This window comes from Helianthus annuus, chromosome 9 (assembly GCF_002127325.2).
Source record: "Helianthus annuus cultivar XRQ/B chromosome 9, HanXRQr2.0-SUNRISE, whole genome shotgun sequence".
Classification (NCBI taxonomy): Eukaryota; Viridiplantae; Streptophyta; class Magnoliopsida; order Asterales; family Asteraceae; genus Helianthus; species Helianthus annuus.
Window position 1 is genome coordinate 186,281,318 of NC_035441.2, and position 26,657 is coordinate 186,307,974.

The window sequence follows — 26,657 nt, forward strand, 5'->3', positions numbered from 1 at the left end:
AGAAGTCAAAGTCCACAGGCCCCGAAGAAGAAGTCAGCCGCCACCCCCTTGCGTGTATCTCTCCTCTCTTTTGACGATGGATGATGTGATTTTTTAATGATGATGTCCCTTGATGATGTGTGATCATGTGTTGTTTACTATCCCCAAGTCACGTGATTGTTGTTTTAGAGTTTCTTTTTTTTTCTTTTTAATTGCCTCAAAAAGATATGGATGTTGTCAATTCTTTAACCGTAGCCTACGCATGCAAGCGTAGGTTACGGTACAAACATTCTCCCTTTGCTGCCATCACTTCACCGTAGGCTATGGTTTGAATACCATAGCTTACGGTCACTATTCCTTGGCTCGTTGTAAATACATCTCAACTTTCAACTAATGACAACCAGGCCCCTCAACTTCAATATTCCATGTCCTAGTTCCATTGAACCATCTTTTGACTTTCATTTAATTACCACGAGGCCCTCAAACTTCACTTTTCCACATTTCTTCCACTCGTGAGCCTTTATACCACCCGAATAAGCTTCAAAACTAATTCTTGAGCTGCAACATCACATCCTATTCTCACACCTTCATCTTTAACCCTCGTAATTGCGCCGAATTACGTACTTTACCTGCAAAACACCAAATTCTCGTAGTCACTTCATTCCAAGCAAATAAACACATCAAATACACATAAATCATTATATTTAGACACTCTAAAGCTCGGGTTTCACCCTCTCCATCACATTCCCACACTTGCCTTTGCTTGTCCCCAAGCAAACCAACTAGAACTAGTCACCATAGCAACACCACCTTTAAACCCCTTAACCGGTTCAACCTGTTCAGTCCCAAGTCATACCCATCCCATAGACTGACACAATCGAGATTGACAGTCTGACAAGTAAATGATGCAATTTCAAAAACTTAAGACTTGTCTATCTAAAACTAACATGTTTACAATTAACACATGCCACACGCCCCTCACAATGTACTCTCCTCTCGGGTTAATATCTGGACTAGCGTGTGATGTGCTAGTATATAAAACACTCAAAAGGCAAACATGAAATCCTGCAATCATATGCTTGTATGACAATCACACCTCCACTGTATCCTCTAACACGGCACACATCAAAAGGACTTTTCGGGTTTGGGGCTTAGGGTAAAGGTAGAAAATTATTTCTAGGTTCTTTTTCTTTTCTAATTGGCTCACAAACAACAACCAAACCGTGATACTTTATTCAAACACAACTTATACTATTGGGTTGGTTTCTACCCAAGAACATACACGATATTCACAATACTTATATTTTTTGTTCTTTTCTTTTTCATTTTCCTTCACATATTTTTCTATTTTTTTCTTTTTCTTCATTTTTTTTTCTTTTTCTTTTTTTTCATAGCAATATCATCACGGTCGGTTTTTCACAATAGACAATGGGTAAACAAACGAAAGGTAGATAGGCTCAACAGGGCTACTAAGGGAAATTTGGTGAATAACACAAAAGAAACACAAACACAAAGGGTGTAACGGGAAATCCTAATGCCTTTATCATATATGTGCACATGTCAAATCCACAATCTTAGCATGCATCGAATCACACAAGTTCTAACACAGAATAACATGTAGCCTGCACTCAACAAATGAATTCATCATATAATGTATCCTATCCATCTATAGGCTCAACATCTCACCAAGAAAAAGTAAAAAGGTTGACGACATGTAGCATATGCAATTAAAACATGTTACCCCTAGATAGACATCTCTTTTCAACTCGTTTCCTATAAAACACTTGTCAAACCTACTCTCATGAAACTTAAAGGGACAACCATGACAAGGGACTAATCTCGTTTACTACCGATAAAAAGCCTATTAGCGATTGAAGCTTTAGGTTTTCGTATCCAATTAGCTTGTTTAAGGAGATGAAAAATTTTGAAATTTTCAATTTTTTTTTTCAATTTTCATCGATTTCAACCACTTTCAATCGCTTCAAAGCTTTATCCACAAATCCCTTCCCGGGCTCCCACATCCCCACACTTGGGATATATTGTCCCCAATGTATGGTGCTTTTGAAATATAACCCGGGAAAACAAACCAACAATCCTAAATGAGCGGCTGACTCATCACAAAACAAACCAAACGCATCCCCTAAACAAAACAAAGGTTCACACCACCAAAAACAACAAAACACACCAAAAACAAAGAAAGATAGGTAAACACATCCCCGGCAACGGCGCCATTTTGATGTCTGTCGTTATGGACATGCAAAAACCGAAATAAACTAGTAGCTAGAGTAAGTCGGATATCGAACCAGAGGAGGTTGTGGAAAGTGTGTAATGCTCAGTTTTAATTAACTACTATAGAAAAAGTAAAACTCAATTGATGGTTTGATTGATTAAACTACAAATTACGAAAATACGAAGTTGTAAACAGTAGGAGAAACAATGGTTCCTTCGAATTTCAGGTTTGTAGCTAGATTCAATTATGTGTTTAATCGAAACACTCACATAGACATAAGTGTTTAACTTAATTCATCAATTGTGATAATCAACGACTAAGTACTCCGGTCAATACATAACGGGAGGTTATCGAATGATTATCAATTACAATTTACAAACCCTAACCCCATGTCAAATATATCCCAATTACTAGAACTCTCGGGAACTGAATGCTTAGAAATTAAGGTTTAAATAAATGCAATTGTTTACAACCAATAAATCAAATCAAAGGTGAAAAGCATCGAATGCTTAGATCACCGAGTTAAACGATTGTCACAAACACATAAAATTATCTAACTTACAAAAACCCTCAATTAGGAGGAAACCACTAGGAGACTAGCCATTCATCGTGAAAGATTGATCGTTAAAGGCCGGTTGAAACCCTGTGAGGTAGCTGCCTCCTTCTCTCTGCCGTCGAAGATGTTGAATTCTCGCGATCGATGTGATGATGATTCCCCTCTCCAAGTGGCGGCTGCCCCTTTTTTACGTGAGATGACGATGATTATTATTGTTGTTGTGAATTGTGATGCTATTGTTGAGAAGTCAAAGTCCACACGCCCCAAAGAAGAAGTCAGCCGCCACCCCCTTGCGTGTATCTCTCCTCTCTTTTGATGATTGATGATGTGATTTTTTAATGATAATGTCCCTTGATGATGTGTGATCATGTGTTGTTTACTATCCCCAAGTCACGTGATTGTTGTTTTAGAGTTTCTTTTTTTTTTCTTTTTAATTGCCTCAAAAAGATATGGATGTTGTCAATTCTTTAACCGTAGCCTACGCATGCAAGCGTAGGTTACGGTACAAACATTCTCCCTTTGCTGCCATCACTTCACCGTAGGCTATGGTTTGAATACCATAGCTTACGGTCACTATTCCTTGGCTCGTTGTAAATACATCTCAACTTTCAACTAATGACAACCAGGCCCCTCAACTTCAATATTCCATGTCCTTGTTCCATTGAACCATCTTTTGACTTTCATTTAATTACCACGAGGCCCTCGAACTTCACTTTTCCACATTTCTTCCACTCGTGAGCCTTTATACCACCCGAATAAGCTTCAAAACTCATTCTTGAGCTGCAACATCACATCCTATGCTCACACCTTCATCTTGAACCCTCGTAATTGCGCCAAATTACGTACTTTACCTGCAAAACACCAAATTCTCGTAGTCACTTCATTCCAAGCAAATAAACACATCAAATACACATAAATCATTATATTTAGACACTCTAAAGCTCGGGTTTCACCCTCTCCATCAGTTCATCCGAGATCTTTATGGTGAAGTAGATTTGACTTCTTTGTTATTGTTTATGTGACACTTTTATGGGTAATGCATACCCATTTTGAGACTAAGTGGTTAGTGTTTGTCTTGATGAAGATGGATTATTGCTCATCTGAGAGCAACAATTGTGATGGTGCTTAAGATTTGACTTAGTATTTTGTATTGCAGGTGTCCGTAGCTTCTGAGCTTGGTTTTCTCATTGTTTTATAGTTGGTTATGGTTATCAGGGCATGTAGTGTGATTTATATGTTATCACTTAGCAATATTTGGTTGCGTTTAATTGTTATGCATGTTTGTAAGCAAATTCGATTGTGAATAGTTGAGTTGTTAGGAACATCTGAATATCGTGTATTATCAGTTGGCAACATTGTTGTGCTTAAATGAGTTGTACCGCATCTTTATAGTGGTTTATGTTTATGTTGGTTGTACAAGGTGCTTATTAGGTTATATTTTTTTGTGGGTATTTAAATGTGTTTTCTTTATTGGTCGGCTTTATTTTGAAGTTATATTGTTGGGATCGCTAAAGATGACTTTGTGGTCATCTGGAAGTGATTGTAGTTTATGGTTATGATAATTATGATGGTGGTCAATAATTGGCATGGCAATATTTGTTGTAGCCGTGTCATCTCTCGGAGCGTTAATAGCTGTCTTGATTTTTTTTGTCTTTGGACAGGACGCCTAACTGATTTGTTGCTAATTGATAATATACAAAATACGTATATTTAGTGTTCGCAATTAGTCAATTGGTGCATAATGTGTAAACTGGCTATGATGTTTAGAATTTGTTTTTTTTTTTTAACTGAGACGGATTAATAAAAGCAACTGGTTATAACTAAACTGCTGAGCAAAAAAAAAAAAGAAAAGAAATTACAACTATGTTATGCACATAAATGTTATCCCCAAATAGTTTAACTCGTTTTGTTTGTCTATGTTTTCTCTCTTTTGTTTGTTTTTTATTATCGGGTTTAAAAGTTTGTTGGCGATGACGAATACCTAATTAACATCAAAAAAGCGTAATGCCACAATGATGTACACGAGCCTCTATTTTACGAATAGATAATCACTTTATGTTAATTTTTTAGTTATTATTAAATGAAAAATGGATGTCGTTGAGTTGGACTGTTGGATTAACGGGCTGAATTCCAATGAAGAGATAAACGTTTTCGAACAACTTAGGCTTGTTCTTGATGATGTCGTTGAGTCGGACCGTTGGATTACCTAGAAACTAAATGAGCTGACCGAACCAGTTAGCAAGATACATGAAAAATGGGCTGAACTCCGAGTTGCGATAGACGCTTTTTATGCGCGCTACGTTCAGCCTAACATTGTTGATAAAAATTAATAGAATTATATATATTAGTAGTTTTTAACATTGAGTGTGAATTTTGTATTTATTTTTATTTACAATCATGTTATTATATGTATTGTATTCGGTTGTTCTTTAGTCAGTGTGTCAGGAAATAACCGTGCTCGTTAAAACAAATCCCGCCGCAATGCGGCGGGCTTACATCTAGTTTAATATAACTTATCTAAAAATTTGTTCTGTATACGAACGTCTCTCTTTTTCTTTATATATAGCCCATACAATTGTTAGACACTTTTTTTTTTTGAACGGCAAATTTCTTTTATTCCATGCTGTCTGTGTGACTTGAACCCAAGACCTCCCATCCCAGGGTGTTTAAAGGCTTTGCCTTTGCTAATGGACCACCACCTGTCGGTATGTGTTAGATACTTGAGTTTAATTGAGAAATAGTGAAAGAAGTGTGTTGAGAGAAAACTCCATACTTTTCTTCAATCCTTCTACTGGTAGCCAATCACCATGGAGTGGAAAAGAAATGTACGCATTTTTCACTTAATCTTTCAAATGTATGTTAGCGTTATAACATCGTTTTGGACGTTGTTGATTGAAGGTAGCATGTTCGACAAAAGTTGCTTTGTACATGCAATATTTTTTCTTTCAATCTTCAATTGCACGTTGATCAATTTGCAGTAGTTCGATGATGCATTTGGAGTGGGTTGACTATCATTTAGATCTGCATGATTCTTTGATGTCGTTAATGTTTTAGAAGTATATATCACTAAAATCAACATATACTTCTAAAATTTATGTTCGAAAAGACAGAATATAAACACAATCTTTATGAATTCAAAAACAAAAGAAATGATTAATAAGAGAAACACATAAAATAGTGAGATCACCCGTAGTGGGGCATAAAGAGCGGAAATGATTAATCAAAAACGCCCCTCCCCCATTACATAGGGCATTATAGGGCATTATTTTTGAAAAGAAAAATGGTTTGGCGTTATATATAAAACACCTAAAATGGTTTGTGGAATGGTTGACTGGGTTTGACCCACCAATGAGAAAATAGTTTCCTTTTTTTTTGTTTAATGATTGGAAGGGGCATTATCAGACATTATTCCCACTACGCCACTTTTGCAATAACGCCCTATGCTGACTGGACTGCCACGTGTTGAATAATGCCCCATGATGGGAGCATTATTTTGTTTAACCACTACACATAGTCTGATAAGCAAATCAAACACCAAATATAGAACTTTTAATAATGATACTGTAACGTATAATAAGTTGGATGCTTTTTGTTGACACACATGTTGAATGTACATTAAATAACTATTACTCATATGCATGCATCAATAGATACATATTAACTCGGTAACAGTAAATGGAGAATTAAATCGTTGTAATAGTCAAGATCGGAGAACTCACTAGTCACTAGTCGTCGGTGAGGTGGGGACTAGCGACTACTCGGGATTAATCGGATCGGGTTTTTTATATTTAATTTTTAGACTAAAGGGAGTGGGGCATCCTTTTGAGAGGGCGTCTTGCGACACGTGGCGCCACGTCAGATTAGAGGATTTTGAGCAAAAAAGGGGGAGTGGGGCAACTTTGCTGGGTAGGGCGTCTTGCGACACGTGGCATCCATAATTGGTCAAAGTAGGTGATTTGGTTAAAAAAAACCAATAATTGGTCAAAGTAGCCGTTGGAGGGGGGAATTCTTGATTTGTGTGAGGAGCTTGGCGACGAGAAGAGGATGCCCAAAGGGGGGATGCCCCATGGAACGCCTAATGGGGGTGGTGTGCGGGGCGGCCTTAGGCGTCTTGGAGGGGGAGAACGCCCCACTCCCCCTAGTCTTAGTTTTATGTATACATATACACATTTTTATAGGTAAATATTTTAAGTAGTTAGGTTTTAACTCTTACTCAACTCATTTTCTTAAGTATATGATTGTTGGAATTCACATGTTTTGGTTGGAAACTGACTGGAATTTAGAGGTTTTGGGCAGAATATACATGTTTTTTGCCGGAATCTGACCGGAATCACCAATTTTTGGCTGGCCAGGTCCGACTAGGGCCGACCAAGTCCGACTAGGCCTGACTAGCGATTAATGGACCGATTAACGAAAAATTACTCAGTTACTGCCGACTAGTGATTAATCAGCGACGACTAGTCGCGATTTTTACAACAATGGTAATAGTAATATTAAAACTTATAATAAATTGGATGCCTTTTGCTGACAAACAGTATTATTACTCAAGTAAATTGGCATGTTTTATGAATTATTTATTTTTGATGTATAGAGTAGCTTCTAAAATAGATCAGGTGTATTTCATTAAATGATCGTAAGCACAAGTGTACGTTATCTCATTTCTATATAAACTGGATTACTAAAACTGTTATCTCATTTCTATATAAACTGGATTAACTAAAACAAGTGATCCTTATAGATAGAACGTATTGTATGCAAAAGTAAAGAGTGATGGAGGAAGAGAATAAAGGGAGCATCGTGAGGAGCATAGGAAGAAGCTTGAGTAGGGCAGCTGGGAGTTTAGGAATTGACGATGTGTTCTCCATCAGTGGGGCTGGAAGCCTTCGCAGCAGGCGAAGCAGCCGTCACTCTGTCGAAGACGAGGAGGCGTTACGATGGGCTGCTTTGGAGAAACTCTCCACCTACAATCGCTTACGAACTACCATCTTCAAGCCTTGGGCGGATCAACAGGAAATGCCAACAGACAAGATGTTGTTGGATGTACGAGAGCTAGACCCAAATGCCCGACAACAGTTCATTGACTCGATCTTTAAGGTTGCCGAAGATGATAACGGAAGGTTCTTAAGAAAGTTCAGAGATCGTGTTGATAAGTAAGCATTCGTTCGATCTCTATAATCATTGTTTATTTGTATGAGAAAAAAAAAGCATCTCTATGACTATGTAACTGGTAAAATTATCACTTAGTAGTAACTAATATTCGTATACTTTTTTTTAACGGCAAATCACTTTATATATACATATATATATATATGTATATATATATGTATATAGGTAGAGGATCCTGTAAAAAGTGCTCAAAGTGTGAGAAGTGTAAGAAGTGTATTATAACACTATATATAATACTATATAACACCATATAAACACCGTATAACAATATATAACACCATATAATACCATATAACACTATATAAAACTATATATCATTATATAACAAATATAACACTATAGGTTGTCTGATAGCATGTCTATTATAGATGTATAGTGTTATATTTGTTATATAATGATATATAGTGTTGCATAGTGTTATATGGTATTATATGGTGTTACATATTGTTATACGATGTTTATATGGTGTTATATAGTATTATATATAGTGTTATAATACACTTCTTACACTTCTCACACTTTGAGCACTTTTTACACTATCTTTACCCTATGTATATATATAAAAAGTGATTTGTCGTTAAAAAAAAGTATACGAATATTAGTTACTATTAAGTGAGAGCCAGCTAGAAACAAGGAAACAAAACAGGACAAAACAAAAGACGACAGAAATATTCGTATACTGCGTTTCTTTTGTTTCACTTTTTTTTTTAAATTACATTTACAAAAACTTTGTATAAGATTTGGAATGTAATGAAAGTTAATTAAGTTAATTAGAAGAACAAAAAGCATTTAGTGATTTTACTTGACCATTTGGGAAACTGTTAATATAACTGAGAAGTCAGTTCCTTATTCCATAGAGGCAATTGACAATCACAAACAACCATCTGTATTCCAGGGTTGGCATCTCTCTTCCAACCGTAGAAGTTCGGTTCCAAAACTTGACCATAGAAGCAGACTGCTACATCGGCGATAGAGCACTTCCATCACTACCAAACGCGGCCCGAAATACTGTTGAATCTCTTTTGAATTATATTGGGATCAATTTGTCTAAGAAAACTAAACTCACCATCCTTAAAGATGTATCCGGAATCATCAAACCATCAAGGTATATAGATAACATATATAGTGCTCTCAATCAAGGATTTCACCCCATGAAAGTGGGTGAGTACTATCTATAAGTAATAATGCATTTGTAATGTTACAGAATGACACTTCTAATGGGTCCACCATCTTCTGGGAAGACAACACTATTGTTGGCTATGTCTGGAAAGCTCGACTCAAGCTTAAAGGTCAGTACAAAACTTCAACATAAAAATGATTGATATAGATTACATATGAAGTGCAAATGGATGTTGAATAGAAGTGTACCATATTAACTAAACAGGTTAAAGGAGAGATTACCTACAATGGTCATAAGCTCAATGAATTTGTACCTCGAAAAACATCCGCCTACATTAGCCAGAATGATGTTCATGTGGGAGAAATGACCGTCAAGGAAACTTTAGATTTCTCAGCAAGGTGCCAAGGAGTCGGATCTAGATTAGGTAATTATGCTTTAATTTTCAAGGAGGTTCTCCTATATAAATCTAGCAGCAAAATTTATGATGTATACTTACTAAATAAGTAATGTGATATAGAAATGCTGACCGAACTTGCAAGAAGAGAGAAGCAAGCTGGGATTTTCCCAGAGGCTGAAGTAGACCTTTTCATGAAGGCAACTGCCATAGAAGGGGATGCAAGCAATTTGATTACTTACTACACTCTTAGAGTAAGATGGAGTTTTTCGAGTTCTAATGTCTTCTATAAACTTAACTAATTTAATGTTTCTATACTTGAAAACTTTGTCTAAATCAAAGATTACATATGTTTGCTGAACAAAAACAGATATTAGGCCTGGATGTCTGTCGAGACACCTTTGTTGGCGATGCAATGAGACGAGGAATCTCTGGAGGACAAAAGAAGCGAGTAACTACAGGTTAACTACTCTTTATTTCTCTATCACTCTTGGGAACACTCATACTCGGTCATGAAAATTAGAAGTTATGCTTTGTGTTGGCTCCAAGCTTATTCATGAAAATTTTCACCTTGATATGTTACTTTGGATCACAATCATAGTAGAAACAACAAAGCATATCCACACAAGGACAACAAAGTAACGAACATGGCTCGATGAAACTATTAGATTCGATGGGGATGTCGTGTAACAAACCAACCTATCATATTAATATACCATCACTAACACAACACAAGGTGTCTCAGAAAAGTTAAAAGAGGTTGCTGCCAATTATTCATATACATAGAAAAGAAAGAAGTAATTAAAATGTATACTTTTATCCCCACATTCTAGTGAGTAAAAATAAAAATTAAGACAAAGATTACTCTTTTGATAAGTGTTAACAATCAATACAATATACTATCAATTTGCTATGTGCCACTTATAGGTGTCACTTGATAGCACTTTCCTCGTTGAACTTTTTTTTTTTGAACGGCTAACTGCTTTCTACATGTAAACCCACCCTTTCGGAGCTATGTCCAAAGGCCGACTACTCGACCACCGCAAGAAAGCGTAACACACCCCAGATGCGCGGAAACCCCGTGGAATAGGTAAAACCGCGCCCCCCCTCGGACACGAACCCGGGTAAAACCCCGGGCCAAGCCCTCACCGAGATGTGTACAACCACTGCGCTGCAATGGAAGACACCTCCTCGTTGAACTTATTGGATAATTTGCACGAGATCAACAACTTAAACAATAATCTTTAGAATGTTCCTTGATATTAAAATCCATGAACTTTGAGCAAACAACAGTTTATGAATCATAAAACTCTTAAAACTCTACATAAATCTTCAGATTTTTGAAAAACTTCACATACATCTTCATGACTTCTAGAAAGTTCAATTTGAAGTACAAGAAAAGCCACATTTTATGACAAGTTAGAGTGACAACACGCCTAACTTTTTAGTGACTTTCTACAAAGATCAAAACTCTTCACTTTTGACCTATGTCATTAAAACGTTTGGAAATTAGGTACATACTTTAGTATTTGATGACACTTTATATAAGGAAAAGATGTCCCGATAATATTGTCAAAATCGTGTCCACGGTACCTTAACTGTATAGTAAACTTCATTTGTCCCATGAAATGGGTACAGGAGAAATGCTTGTTGGGCCAGCAAAAACTCTATTCATGGACGAGATATCTACCGGCCTAGACAGCTCAACTACGTTTCAAATAGTAAAATGTTTGCAGCAAGTTGTGCATCTCACTGAGTCAACAATCATGGTGTCTCTACTACAACCTGCTCCAGAGACCTTTGATCTGTTTGATGACATCGTACTACTTTCTGAGGGCCAAATTGTATATCAAGGACCAAGAGATAATGCACTTGAGTTCTTTGAAAGCTGTGGATTCATGTGTCCTGAGAGAAAGGGCATTGCTGACTTCTTGCAAGAGGTAATAGTTGATAAACAAAGTGATGATTTTCAGGCTTACAAGTTTTCCTACACATATGTCTTCTTTGCAGGTTACATCCAGAAAAGATCAAGAGCAATATTGGGCAAACAGAAGCATGTCATACAGATACATTCCTGTAAGTGAATTTGTTCAACGATTTAAGAGTTTCCATATTGGCGAGAAACTAAAGAACGAGTTGGCAATCCCTTATGATAAGAACCAAAGTCACAAAGCAGCTCTTGTCTTCAAGAAATACTTAGTCTCCAAAAGGGATCTACTCAAGGCCTCATGGGATAAGGAATGGCTACTTTTGAAGAGAAACGCTTTTGTTTACATTTTCAAAAGTGTCCAGTTCATTATTTTAGCTTTTGTCTCGATGACTTTATATTTTAGGACCAAAATGCACACAAGGAATGAAGATGATGGTTCCATCTATAACGGTGCACTTTTGTTAAGCTTGCTTATAAACATGTTTAATGGTCTAGCTGAAATCTCCCTCACCATAGCCAGGGTTCCTGTAGTTTTCAAGCAAAGAGATCTTTTGTTCCACCCAACATGGGTTTACACACTTCCGACATTCTTGCTTCGTTTACCAATATGTTTGTTAGAGAGTATTTCTTGGATGGCCATACTATATTACGGTGTTGGCCTTGCCCCTGAAGCTAGCAGGTAACAAATTGGTATATATTAATGTGTAATTCTTTTATTTGACACTAGTTACTAACAAAAATATGCATCCTCATTTGGTGTACAGGTTCTTCAAGCACTTCTTGTTGGTTTTTTTAATCCAGAATGTGGGAGGGGGACTTTTTAGGCTCATAGCTGGAGTGTGTAGGACAATGAACATTGCAAACACAGGGGGAACCCTTGCACTTCTACTCATATTTCTCTTAGGGGGTTTCATCCTTCCTAAAGCTCAAATTCCTAACTGGTGGGAATGGGCAACTTGGGCATTACCATTGTCTTATGGATTTAAATCATTTGCGATAAATGAGTTCTTGGCTCCTCGGTGGATGAACAAAAAGGTAAGTCATTAGTTATTGACTAAAAAGTATAACAAAGGGACCACTATTCATTATGTTTTCATGTTCATAGAGTTCGAATAACGTAACTAGCTTGGGGATAGCAATACTAGAAAACATGGATATCCCAACACAAAAAAGCTGGTATTGGATTGGTGCTGCCTCTCTTATAGGATTCATATTTCTTTTTAACATTCTCTTCACATTTGCTCTAATGTATTTAAACTGTAAGTTTCTACATTCCCACCCACAAATACCCTTAATATATTAGCATAGTATACTAAACTTGGTTCCGTAATTTAACGTATTAGCCCCTGGAAAACCACAAGCAATTATCTCCAAAGAAGCAGACACAAGCATGGAAACACAACATAATACCAACCAACAAGAAAGACACAAAACAATTGCAACTGAGAGAGGTAAAATTATTCAATCCTAAGTTGATGGAAGTAATCCAAGTAAGAGAAAGGAGTTCCAAAACTCAGTAGTTTTCAAACATACTAATATACTATACTCAAGTGATACTCATAATGCGATATATGGCTTGTGTAGATAGAAATATTGAAATGCAGTCCGTAACAAGCCAATATGTTTCTTCTAATTCTGATGGTGTTGCTCGTAAGAAAGGAATGGTTTTGCCATTTGCTTCACTCGCCATGTCATTTGACAACATGAGTTATTTTGTCGATATGCCCCAAGTATATTCATTTCTTTATTAACTTTCTTTTTTTATGTTTTTTTTTCTAAATTCAGTGGTTGTATAGTGACCATTTTGATTAATAGGAAATGAGAGAACAAGGGGTGGCGGAAAATAGATTGCAGTTACTTCGAGACGTAACTGGTGCCTTTAGGCCTGGAGTGCTAACTGCATTGATGGGAGTTAGTGGAGCTGGTAAGACAACATTAATGGATGTTTTGGCAGGAAGAAAGACAGGTGGTTATATTGAAGGAGATATTAGAATATCAGGATTTCCAAAGAAACAAGAAACATTTGCGAGAATTTCTGGATACTGTGAGCAAACCGATATCCACTCTCCTCATATCACTGTTCATGAATCTTTGATTTACTCGGCGTTCCTTCGGCTCCCAAATGAGGTTGGAAATGAAGAAAAGATGGTAGGGAAATGATTATGCAGTAGTTTCTTTTGTCAAACAAGATACTGTAAAAACACGTAGTACTTATGTCTTCTTGCTTACTACGTTTCAGCTTTTTATACGTGAAGTGATGGAGCTTGTTGAACTAGACAAACTCAAGGATGCAATAGTGGGACTTCCAGGAATCAATGGTTTGTCAACAGAACAAAGAAAGAGGCTAACAATTGCTGTAGAGCTTGTTGCTAATCCTTCCATCATTTTCATGGATGAACCAACTTCTGGGCTTGATGCAAGAGCAGCAGCCATTGTTATGAGAGCTGTGAGAAACACTGTGGACACAGGGAGAACTGTTGTTTGCACAATTCATCAACCTAGCATTGATATTTTTGAATCATTTGATGAGTTGTTGCTGATGAAAAGAGGAGGGCAAGTGATCTATGCAGGACCATTAGGTCGTAACTCTCAAAAAATCATAGAATATTTTGAGGTATACGAACTAGACACTTGGAAATAATTTGATATAAAGTGTTAGTTAGTGATATATAAAATCAAGTCAGTTAATATAAATAGTTTGTCACTAAATTAAAAAAAAAATAGAATGTGCATGTGTTTTACCTACATATTTTACCATACACTATAAAAATGATTTGAAATATGAATTTCCATTTCTGTTATAAAACAAATCAATAAATCAAGCATACTGACACTTTCTTTATGTAACTATATTTATCTTTCCATATTCTGATATTAATTAGTAATTTATCATGAGGTTAGGAAATTCACGGGGTTCCAAAGATTCCTGAAAAATACAATCCAGCTACTTGGATGTTGGAAGTAAGTTCCGGTGCTGCAGAGATCCGACTCGGTATCAATTTTGCAGAGCACTACATTTCATCATCTTTATATCAGTGAGTTCCTTCCTTATGATGATTCTAAATTTATACAAAAAAAATTGAAAAACTTAAAAAACCAAACTAACCATGCATAATAGGAGGAACAAGGCGTTAGTGATGGAGTTAAGCACACCACTTTCTGGAGCAACAGATCTTCATTTTGGAACACAATATTCTCAATCTTCATGGGGACAATTCAAGTCTTGTATATGGAAGGTGTGGTTGAGTTATTGGAGAAATCCAGATTATAACCTTGTTCGTAACATCTTCACCTTAGCCGCTGCACTAATGGTTGGAACAATATTTTGGAAAATTGGCAAAAAAAGGTCACTCTTAAAAACTAACAAAATAATAATCTTGATTTTACATTACCTAATCTAATAATTAGTGAATTTATATATTTAGAGAGAGCAACAACAATGTGAACGCAATCATCGGGGCCATGTATAGTGCGGTTTTCTTTGTAGGTATGAACAACTGTCAGACCGTGCAACCAGTTGTTGCCACAGAAAGAATAGTCTTTTATAGAGAAAGAGCAGCTGGGATGTATTCATCCTTTCCATATGCCATGGCACAGGTGATAGTTGCACCAATATGAATATGATTATATGAGAAAACTTTGGATATGGTTTTAACATAAACTATTCAGGTCTTGGTAGAGATCCCGTACGTATTATTTCAAACAACATATTACACTTTGATAGTGTATGCCATGGTGTCATTCGAATGGAATGCAGGAAAATTCTTTTGGTTTTTTTACGTCATCTTCTTTTCATTTCTGTACTTCACATACTACGGAATGATGACTGTTTCCATCACACCAAACGAGCAAGTGGCAGCGATATTTGCAGCTTCATTCTATGCAATTTTCAATATATTCTCAGGGTTTTTCATCCCTAGACCAGTATGTCAATTTCCATATTTATGCTTTGTGATATTTTTTTTTCCTTTAGAGGCTAAAGTTGATGTAATTTTGAATACCAGAAAATTCCTAAGTGGTGGGTGTGGTATTACTGGATTTGTCCATTGGCGTGGACTGTGTATGGATTCATGATATCACAGTATCATGATGTTGAGAACAAGATCATGGTTCCTGGGATGGCATATGAACCACCAATGAATTCATATATTGAAGATCACTACGGTTACAGATCAGATTTCATGGGTCCTGTTGCTGCAGTTCTAATCGGGTTTTGCTTATTGTTTGCTTTCGTTTTTTCCCTGTGCTTAAGGATATTGAACTTCCAAATGAGATAAGCCTAAACCACATGACCGTCCTATCATGTTTATGTTTTTCAATTTCAGTATATCTTTAGAACTTGGTTGTATTAGATCATTATGCATTATCTGAAAATCCTTTTTGGGCTTTTATAAGGATATTAAATGTAGGTTACTATATTTGAAATTAGGAGTGCAAACATGTTGGTAAAACCCACAATATCAAGCAACTACTTGGACATATAAAAGGTTCAAACTATTAGCAAGATAATGAATAAACCTAGTCCAAGTCAGTTAGAAGTGTTCATGTAAAGAAAGAACGGGATTACATAGCCATATATCTGTGTGTATGCATGGTTTTGTTTCTTTCTTAAATTGTCAAAATAGGCTAGCATTTTTTTATTTCATTTATCCTTAATTAGTAACTTAATATTCTTAGATACAAGTTGCTATATATATTCATAGGTAAAGAAACACTATGACCATCAAACCTAATTACACCTCCCACACATGGTGCATCCGCAACATAATGAAGGACCATCGACACAATGTTGAGGTTTTTAAGGCATCATACATTGAGTTCAGATATAAATCCATGACTTAAAACTCATATATCTAAATCCATTAGATTGATTAAACACTTAAAGATGATAAAAGGAGACAAGAATTTTAGTAAAAATGAACTTGCATGGAAGTTTGTAATTTTGATGTCGAGAATGTTAAAAAGTTTGCAAAGTTTACTATAACTTAAATACTTGCTTATTTTAAAACACATATAACTAAAAAAACAGTTACACTAGTTGATCGGCTTCTAACTGTAAATGATGAAAAGTGTAGGTTCATATGCAATATAGGTGTTTATAAAGTCACAAACTAGGTGGAAGATGTTGGGGCAAATATCATTACTATCCTAAACAGGTCCTTAGTTTTAATCTAAGAAACCCGAGTGTTTCTTTATCAGTTGTAATGAGACGATCGATTTTTGTGAAACGACTCAACAAAACCTAAGCAATAGCAATTGTTGAGCGACTGATCCAACTGACCTGAGGTGGCTAACAGGCTTTGAACTATTCTCTTGATCTGATCAGAATCTTCTAACGCTCGTTGCAAACACAAAACACACACTCACAAACAAAAATAAAGGAACACACAAATTTAAGTTGGTTTGATATAAATTGGTTCTACATCCAGGGCCGCACTAGCGAGACAATCTTATTACTTAAGTGACAACGCACAAATTCTCCCTCGCGATATCAAATATCCTACTTTATAATCATCATGGTTAAAGTTTCTCATTCAAAATCTCCATTACCCAAAATCTATCTCATACTCATCACAAATACTAACTTAAAATATAAAATACTCAAGTATAATTTTACCATTCTAAAGTTTAATTATTCAATGTCTCTAAAAAGTTCAATAATTTAAATTATTATTATTATATTAATATCATACAAATATACAATATACTTTTAGTTTAGATGCTCAGAGTTTTTACCTAAAGAAGTGCACTTGAAAAAAATATTTATTAAAATAGGTTCTTTGAAACTTATTTATCAAAATGGGTGAATGTCTATTTGCGTTTTATTTTCTTTTAAAAACATTGTAAACAAAAAAATGTTGTTAGTCTGTTCTTTTTCATTTTCTCCGTTGTACAATCCTGAAGGGGGTACTGAAAGTTCACATCCAAGATTCCAGTGAGGTCCAATTCACAGACATGATTACGGTGTTTTACAACCAAGGTTCGGGTTATTCACAAGCAAATGAAATATAGGCAATTCACAACCAAGATTCCGACCCCAATTCACAATCACGATTGCGTCGAGTCACGTTTTCGACGTCCCCTGAAAGCACCGACCAATTCCTTTGAAGCGAACGATTCACAGTCGTGATTGTAGATTGTTAATGCTTGGAAGATCATGTAAGTATATGAAATAAGATTCAAAATTAAGAGAATGGACTTTGAATAAGATCGAACAATCACCTATAGATATATGAATGTAAGGTTTCATTATAAATAAATATCATTTACAAGTTATAACGCCATATTATTTATATATACTTATACGGAGGTACAGCGGCTTGCAAAAAAATTTAGAAAGTAAAATGGCAACACGGGTTATCTTCCCATGGTAACTGGAAAAACGAACTGTGCTACATATTTTTTAGTACTTTTGTGGAACGACGGAATCTCGGCTCTAAATCATTCAATGCTATTTTGATCGGAAGTGAAGATGCACATTAATTTTTGTTTTCTAAGAAAGTCATAATCTCAATCCCGGTGCTATTCTCGTTAGGTGTTTTGTGCGTTTGGGGTCATGAGATGTCGGATATCGGAGCTTTTGTTGCTAAAAATCTTATCTTTATTAAAGAATAAAAATAAAAATCTTTTCACCCATTTAAGTAAATAAGTTTCAAACAACCTATTATAAGTAAATTAAAGAATAAAAATAAAAATCTTTTCACCCATTTAAGTAAATAAGTTTCAAACAACCTATTATAAGTAAAACTCTGCTAGTGGAAATTGAGGGTGTGACGAATTATGTATCTTAATATGTCTTAACCTTTTAAATAACAACTAGTGGGTTATCACCCGCGCTTCACAGCGTGTTGGAACATGGATAAATAAACAAATCGCAAGAGTTAAAGTTGTTTAAGAGGTCTGAACCATTAAAAGCCATTATAATGCTTAACCGTTCAGAGGCAAATATCTGACCAATTCAGATTAGAGGTCTTAACCATTTAGACTCAGTATAAAACTTAACCATTTAGAGTCAATTGTCTGAACCATTCAGACATCTGCTCGCGAAACAAACAGTTTGAACCATTAAGTGTTGAACCAGTAAGAGGTCTGAACCATTAAGAGTCTCGTTAGGAGTTAAACAAACAGCCCCTTACTAATGATGTTGTAGCGCATGCATTAATGACTACACTACAATTTTAATGTGTTAATGAACCTGATATTCAATGCATACTTGTCGCGCATTCAATTTGGGTCTAGTTTTCTCTAACAATTCCTTGTAGAGGGGGGTTAATTTCAAATAGAATAATTTGTTATGACGTGTGAGGGAATGAAGAAAACGACCAAAAGTCGATTTTCTAGCATGATTAAAAACTATCGCATTCATAATTAATATCCCCTGGTGCCTTTACGTTGTGTTTTATTTTGGTTTCACTAGTTTGTTGCCATCCGTAAAAATTAAAAAGGTACCATGATGTATACATTATAGCAAAAGGTCGAGCTCGGGCCGGACATTGGTAATCTCAGTTTCATACCCGATTATAAAATATAGCCGTTGACATTTCTTGTAGATCTTTTTTACAATTATAATAAGTGTGTACTTTCTATTTATGAAACTATTACAAATAAAAATATAGTTTTTTCATTAATAAATAATATCCTTATAATTTTTATTAACTTTATATAGTATACTTCACAATATACAAAATATAATAAATAGACAAGTGTTATGGAAAATAAAAAATAGAAAAAAAATTGGTATATGATTTAGGTAAATGTGTACATATGTTGTTTTGGATAATTAAGTTGGGTATCATATAATTTCATGCCCGTAATGTATCCGTACAAATTTTAAAACTAATCTCAGACCTGCCTGACTTCGAATATACCTGTCACGAATATTTCGGTTTCATAGATGCCCGTTAGGCTAGTTATTTTATTTTTTTATTTTTTATATTTAATTTTTGCCTTCCCTACATTATACTAAGCATTATTTTGTTGCATTTACTAGTTTGTTGCTATCCATGTCTTTACGTTGTATACAATGAAAAAAATAAGCGTTAATGCATGTGCCATACTAATAATTTATCAATAATTGTTAATGCATACACATACTAATAATGTATATGTAAAAATGCATACATTAAAGTATTAAAGCATTATGAGCTTATGCAATGTATACAAATTGATTACCCTAACTAGTCCTAAATTATAACTAGTAATACATGTAATATAATCACCAAATGCAAATACTCACTTGTTAATTTGTTCAATTAACTATGATTATTTTATTGCTTTAAATGTATGTATAACGTAGGGTATTTAACATGAATACGTGTATAAAAGAGTGACTGACCAAAACAATAAAAACAAAACCAAAACATTAATCTCACATTAGTTAATATCACCAAAATTAAACAAAGGGGTCCAGTTGATTGTATTGCTGGCTCCTTATATCACGTACGTAGCGACAATCAAATAATCATAATTCATAAAATTGAATAAACAATACAATACGATATTAAAAAATTTATACCGGGACAAAACGTGGTGTTAAAATATGTCACATGAGGCATGATTAGATATAATGCGATGTAACTTTTTTAGTATTTCAAGAAAATGAAATTTATCTACTGTAGTGGATACTATATTTAAAACAATTATATTTAGAATGTATTTTTTATGTCGAGTATAGGTTACGGATTCTTTTTTTTATTATTATAAATTACACTACTAATTTATATTTGAGTTTTTGTTACGAATTTGATTCTTAACACGGACATATTTGATTCCCTTTAGCAATATCACAACCATTTGTGATTATAAAGATACGAAACAAAACGCTTAACGCTTAACCCATCTCATGCTTCCTTACCATTATGTCGAGACCTTCTTCATTATAACCACAAAACAGTTTGTCGACACACTCTTACCGCATTTGTCTTCGCATAAGGTTGGGTTGTTTGCCTCCGTGAATTTTTTTTTGGCTTAATCACTGCAAAAATAGAGGGCTTTTGGCAAGAAAAAGATTCATTGGAAGTCCCTAGGTGTGTACGGATGTATCACTTGTAATTCTTCTGTGGTAGTCTCTCAAAAAACATGGCATGAGTTAAAACTATACTAACATGGTACAATGTGATCATTGACGAGAAGTAACATCCAGGGATCACTAACGGAGACTTAGGTGCCGTTTGTTTTTTCCAAGAAGAACTTCCTGGCCTCTTTTGTTTGCGCGACGCAGACCACGCGTAGAACTTTTATTTCGCAGATTGTTTGTTTTTCAAAAGAGATTTCATTTAAAAAGGTCTGCGCGTCCTCTTCCTCAAACAGACATGGACCTTCCACTTCTAAACTCTTCAAACCTCTTATCACAAAAACACAGACATAACAAATTGTCACGACCCCCGACCCCATCATGGCCGGAATCGGTGCCGTGAGCAGTCCAGTGGTACCGGTGATTATTTTGAAAAACATTGCAGCGGAAATTTCATCAGGACCGTGAGTTAGGAAAAATATCAGAGTTTAGAAACACCGGATTTTATTTAAAAAGATGGAATAAATTCCATGTTTTACAAAGGTAGCTTTTAATAAAAACAATATTTCTTAATTTGAAAATAAGCCACTTCTTGAAGTCTTTCAGTGTCGGATCCAATCCTTACTCAAATCTATTGTAATTACCTGAAACACGTTTTAAAAAGATTTTGTCAGCGGGAAATACTGAGTGAATTATTCATTTTACTGAAAACGACACATTTGTTATAATTCACAGTGGTAAGATCTTTTACAATGTTTCTGATATCAACCAATCTACCCACAGTACTTTACCACTCGACCCATTGGCCCATACGTCCAATGGTGTCTGTGATTATGGTCATATCACCCAATGGCTGCCCCAATGGTGACGATTATCAAGTAATGTATACAATACCCCACATACCGGCTGTAATTTGGTGATTACATAAACTTAATCACTGTAAGTTATAATTCTGAAAATAATTTGGAGTATTGTAAACAAATAAACAGCTCACAAACTGTGAGAAAAGTTTATAAAAGAAGAATAACTCACTAATCATCATGCAGGATTGAGTTAACAAACTTCTTGATTCTACTTTTCCCGATAATTAAGCATGTACTTTATTATTCTGGATCTTCTGATGATTTAATAGTTTGTTTGATTGTAAGGGTGTAGTTGGGAGTGTTTTTGGTGGTTTAACAGAATAGAATACGTATTGGTGTAAAACCCAAATCAAACCTTAACGGTAGTCATGAGATTCGAACCTTAACGAATTTCACAAAAACCGGGTTAATGATCAATACAGCTTTTACGATAACTCACGAGATCAAATTTTCACAATGAATGACAAAGTGCAATACTTCAACTCATTTATCGAATTGACGACAAACGACAAAGTATAATACTTCAACTCATTTATCGAATTATCGACAAACGACAAAGTATAATACTTCAACTCATTTATCGAATTAATGACAAACGACAAAGTATAATACTTCAACTCATTTATCGAATTATCGACAAACGACAAAGTATAATGCTTCAACTCATTTATCGAATTATCGACAAACGACAAAGCATAACCCAATGTGGGCGGCACTTAGACATTCTTTGGATATATTGATCACTCGGAAAATGAATCGTAATAGCGATTGAGTGATTATTGGTTAGAACACCAACGTATAGAGAGAAGAAGAAGAGAAATGAGCAAAGAAAAATGAATCCTAAGCTTCTTATTTATAGCAAGCAAGCAGGCAGCTCAATTCCTTTTCTGATGGATGTAGGATTCAAGTGACGTGCTTGCTAGCTAGCTTGACGTGCTAGCTAGCTAGCTTAGTTATATTAATTCAGCTGCTTAACTCGTTTTTCTTGTATAACTTTTAAAATATGACGTTTTATAAAACGACGAATATGTCAATAGAACGAGCATATTTTTATCTACGTTTTAACCTAAGTTTCATTAAAAACGGAGTAAGGAAAAAAAAATAATATATTTTATTATTAATATTAAACGTTCTTATACGACCTCATATATATCTATTTTTAATAGACCTTACTTAGCTTAATTAATCTTGTGAGCTTAATTAATATTGATTAACTGATTAATTAATCATACTAAACTTAATTAGGGTTTCCTTATTGCATAATTATCATACTAAATATTAATTTTAGTGAGGGTTGTTACACAAATACATATACAAACCTATGAATATATAAATATAATTGAAATGGAGCTGTTGAAGAACGATATCCAAACGATTCGAAGTGTTTATCGATGGATGAGACTTCATTGCGGATGGAAACCAAAGCATCGGCAGCGGAAATGAAAGCGCAGTAGTTATTGACGACAACTTCCTACATCTGACGTCGAATTCTGTCTGCATCGACACGGAGGAGCTCTGGTTCCTTGTGGAGGCGATCGAGAGTGAAGGAAAGGATTTCAGAGACGTACGATTGTTGAGAAACGGATGCTAATGGCAGCAGTTCCGCCATTGTTGCTGATGTGTCGTCGGTTGATGGTGATGGGTTACCGTCTCCATGTTTGTTGATTTGGATCTCTTTGTTTTCCAATTTGCACCAGGAAGAAGAGATCTGTGTCAACTCAGTACTTACAGAGTTACAGAAACCTTATATGGTGTGAATTGGTGCTAGATCTTGTAGTTACAGAGAAATTAGGGCTAGAAGATTTTTAGATGGTGGAACATGAATGACGAGAATGATTTGTTTATTTCGTTATCAATGAATTTAATTATTTCATTAGTTAAGTTACCATGTTTTAAAAAAGAAATAAATAAATACATGATAAAATAAGCAGTTTGCAGAAGTTAAAAAACAAACACTCTTTTTTTTTGCAGACTACAGAGTTTTGGTCCACCTCTTCTTCTACAGATGTCTGCAGATGTGGTCCGCAGTCTGAAGACATTTTACCTCTGAAAAAACAAACAGCACCTTACTGACTGATTACCAATGGCTACAATAATATCTTTTTTACTTTAAAATAAATATACTTAAAAATATTGCATGTTTCCTGTAAATGAAAATAACATGTTTCGGAATAGTAGAAAAATACTATAAATACACAATATCACATTACAACTAAAACATATTTTTAAATGAAGAACGACGGGAGAGTACTACGGCGGCGATTGGTGAAGTCATAGTTGTGAAGAGATATCTACGAGTAGTAATTAGTTTAGTGATTTTATCTCATACCCATCCTGACCCGCTTGGGTTTTATCTCATACCCATTCTGACCTACTCTTTTTTTATCTACCACTTCATAACGTGTTTTTTTACTGAAGTAGTGATGATTTCAAAACTTCAATCAAAACTAGTGTCGGTTGCCAAAATATTTCACAATTGATGCCATTGCCATTCAAAATAGCGATTTTTTTCAAAGCTTGTAGGTTGTGCAGAACTTTTCAGGAAATTGCAGGCTTTTGCAGGGAATTGCAGGACCAATCATTGCCCCAGGAAGTTATCAGCCACCAATCATTGGCCCTGGAACTTATCAGCCATTCTTAATGGCGAATTTCCTGCACACAAGCCATTCTGAATGGCGAATTTTATTGAATCCTGCAGAAAATTATATATTTTGGTTTATTTACTATGGCAGTGGATGAATTGATGTGTGATACAGAAGAGACCATCATTGTGTTAAAGTGTTGCTTACATAACTCGTTTTTATTGTAGTATCGTCTAGTTTCATGTAATCAATGGACAACCAGCCTTTGGTCCTCATCAAAACCACTGGAGAAGTGGATGGATTAGTATATCCCCTAATAACCCGAATGTCTAAAAGTTCTCAAAAAGTTATTTAAAATGATTTTATGGTCACCAACTCTAGAAGGTGGTGGGGTATTTGAGTATGAATAAAAGCATGAGATACTTACAATCATTGATTTTATGATCACGAGCAAAATCCTTGTTGATTATGCATTTGTTAGTTCTATGGATTGATGTTCTAGCTATCTTTTAAATAGTTATCTTTCACTTGCGATTGTAGACATGGAGAAGAACAAATACTTCATTGATGACTATCCTGATTCTAAACGGGCTGTTCCAGAAAGCAAAGTTACTTTTCATCAGGCTGCAAGACCCATAGGGCACAACCCTTCTTATGAGCATCCTCTGGAGTGTAAAGATTTTCTTGACGGAGATTATGACTCTGAGATGATTATCAAAACTCTGTTCAGCAAGATGTTCCCAAGGTGAATTTGAAAACTGTATTGAGCGGGATAGTTGCAATTTTTACTGGTCGTAACAAGGATACAAGTGAACACACTGTTCCTGGTTCAAACGTTGCATTTATCGGGTCTGGGAAGGACGGAGACACTTACGTGCACCCATCTGTCTACATTCCTGTGCTCCTCCGCTTCTTGAACCAAGTGGAGTTAACTATAATGCATACAAAGAAGTGTTGGAAGAAGAACCGCCGGAGTGGCTTCGGGACAGCACTGCTAAAGTTTGTATTGATTTCCAGCTTTTCGCCATTGATAATGGCTATTTCTGCATGTTTTTGGTCCCTTTTCGCCATTAATAATGGCTATTTCTGCAGGTTTCCAGTTTTTCGCCATTGATAATGGCAATTTCTGCAGGTTTGGTAGCTTTTCGCCATTAATAATGGCAATTTGTGCAGTGTTTCGCCATTCAAAATGGCTTGTGTGCAGAGATATTAACTTTTCGCCATTTTTAATGGCTTGTGTGCAGGAAATTCGCCATTAAGAATGGCTGATAAGTTCCAGGGCGAATGATTGGTGGCTGATAACTTCCTGGGCCAATGATTCGTCCTGCAATTCCCTGCAAAGTTCTGCACAACCCTGAAATGTTCTGCACAGCCTACAAGCTTCGAAAAAAATCGCCATTTTGAATGGCAATGGCATAAATTGTGAAATATTTTGGCAACCAGCACTAGTTTTGATTAAATTTTTGAAATCAGCACTACTTCAGTAAAAAACTCCTTCATAACCCATCCTAAACTAGTGATTAATTTTGTTTGACTCATCTTAACACATCTTAAAATTTAAAATACTCATATCAACCCAAAATGAAATGGATGAGCTTGTTTTGTCAGGTCTAATAAATATAATTATGATCCATTTCGCATATTGTTTGTAATTAACAATCAAACCAGTTAAGTGGATTTTAGTTCGTTGCCCATGGTGTAACTCTTACGGGTCATAACTCGATCGGATGCGTTAATTAATCGGACCGGTCCATTTTTCGAACATGCAGAACTTTGGGAACACTAAAAATAGCTTAAAACAAATAAACAAAACGATAAACGCTTAAATGCGAATTCAAAATTATTTGGGATGCCATCACCCTTTTTAAGATAAAACGAACAAAACACCCATCACATGTTAAGCATGTGATAGTGCATAACAGTTCCAAACTAATAGCATCTATTTTAATTATTAAATCCCTAATAAATAAAATCTACATGATAAGAACTGTCAATATATATAACAAAATTAGGGTTCAAATTCATAACCTTTTACCATACGACAAAGACAATTTTTGTAGCTTTTAAGTTGATAAAAGTTTGTGCCAAGTTTTTTTAACGGGTCAGGTAAAAGGAGTTTTTTTTCTATAAAGGTGTTGGTGGATAAAATATTTACCAAAATAGCATTGTTGCAAAAGTATTTACCAAAACAGTGTTTTTAAAGATTTATTTGTTTATCACTACTAACCTCATTGGAAAATTCAATTCTTTGAATAACTATTAATTTAATCATGTTGTTATGCTCTCACCTAACTTTTTTTTAAGAATCTTAAAAAAAAACCTATTTTTTTTTATAAATCAAGTTCAGATTTTTTAGTCACTCATCTTGTTGTTAACTTTTTTTTAAATCAAGTTTTAATGTCTGAGTTACACGACATTTATTCCCTCTATTAAAATAAGATAAATAAAATTTATAGTTTAACGTAAATAAACATGTTTTTCTTTATTTATTTTTTACAATGAAATAGTTAATTAATATTTTTTTATCAAGTCGATGTATTAACTATCCCACTAATATGTATGTGGATACCTGTAATGTCGTAACTTGACAAAAAATAATGCAACAAAATCAATAGGTTGTGTAGAAGAAAAAAAACACGAATAATATTCCGAAAATGAGTTCAATTGTTTTTTAACAAGTCCTATCAACTAGAGTTTTAATATAATATTCAGTTTTTTTATTAATTATATAGTTATGAGAGTATAAGTGTGTATAAATAAAGTTCATGAGATCACACAAAGGTTTTTTTATATAAGTAGGTTTGATTAAAAAAAGTTTTTTTTA

The 26,657-nt window shown here is 35.0% G+C and overlaps 1 protein-coding gene across 1 annotated transcript; it reads left to right on the forward strand.

Moving 5' to 3' along the window:
* Positions 1-7,480: 7,480 nt before the first annotated feature.
* On the forward strand, positions 7,481-15,858 carry LOC110880159 (ABC transporter G family member 35-like). The gene is made up of 19 exons (XM_035978023.1): positions 7,481-7,915; positions 8,827-9,036; positions 9,136-9,220; positions 9,316-9,475; positions 9,569-9,699; positions 9,816-9,906; positions 11,084-11,385; positions 11,456-12,054; positions 12,140-12,410; positions 12,481-12,634; positions 12,719-12,826; positions 12,960-13,105; positions 13,191-13,523; positions 13,615-13,989; positions 14,277-14,410; positions 14,494-14,721; positions 14,801-14,972; positions 15,045-15,299; positions 15,380-15,858. Exons 1-19 carry the CDS (start codon positions 7,536-7,538, stop codon positions 15,650-15,652), a joined length of 4,407 nt encoding a protein of 1,468 aa, XP_035833916.1. The 5' UTR covers positions 7,481-7,535; the 3' UTR covers positions 15,653-15,858.
* Positions 15,859-26,657: the final 10,799 nt, after the last annotated feature.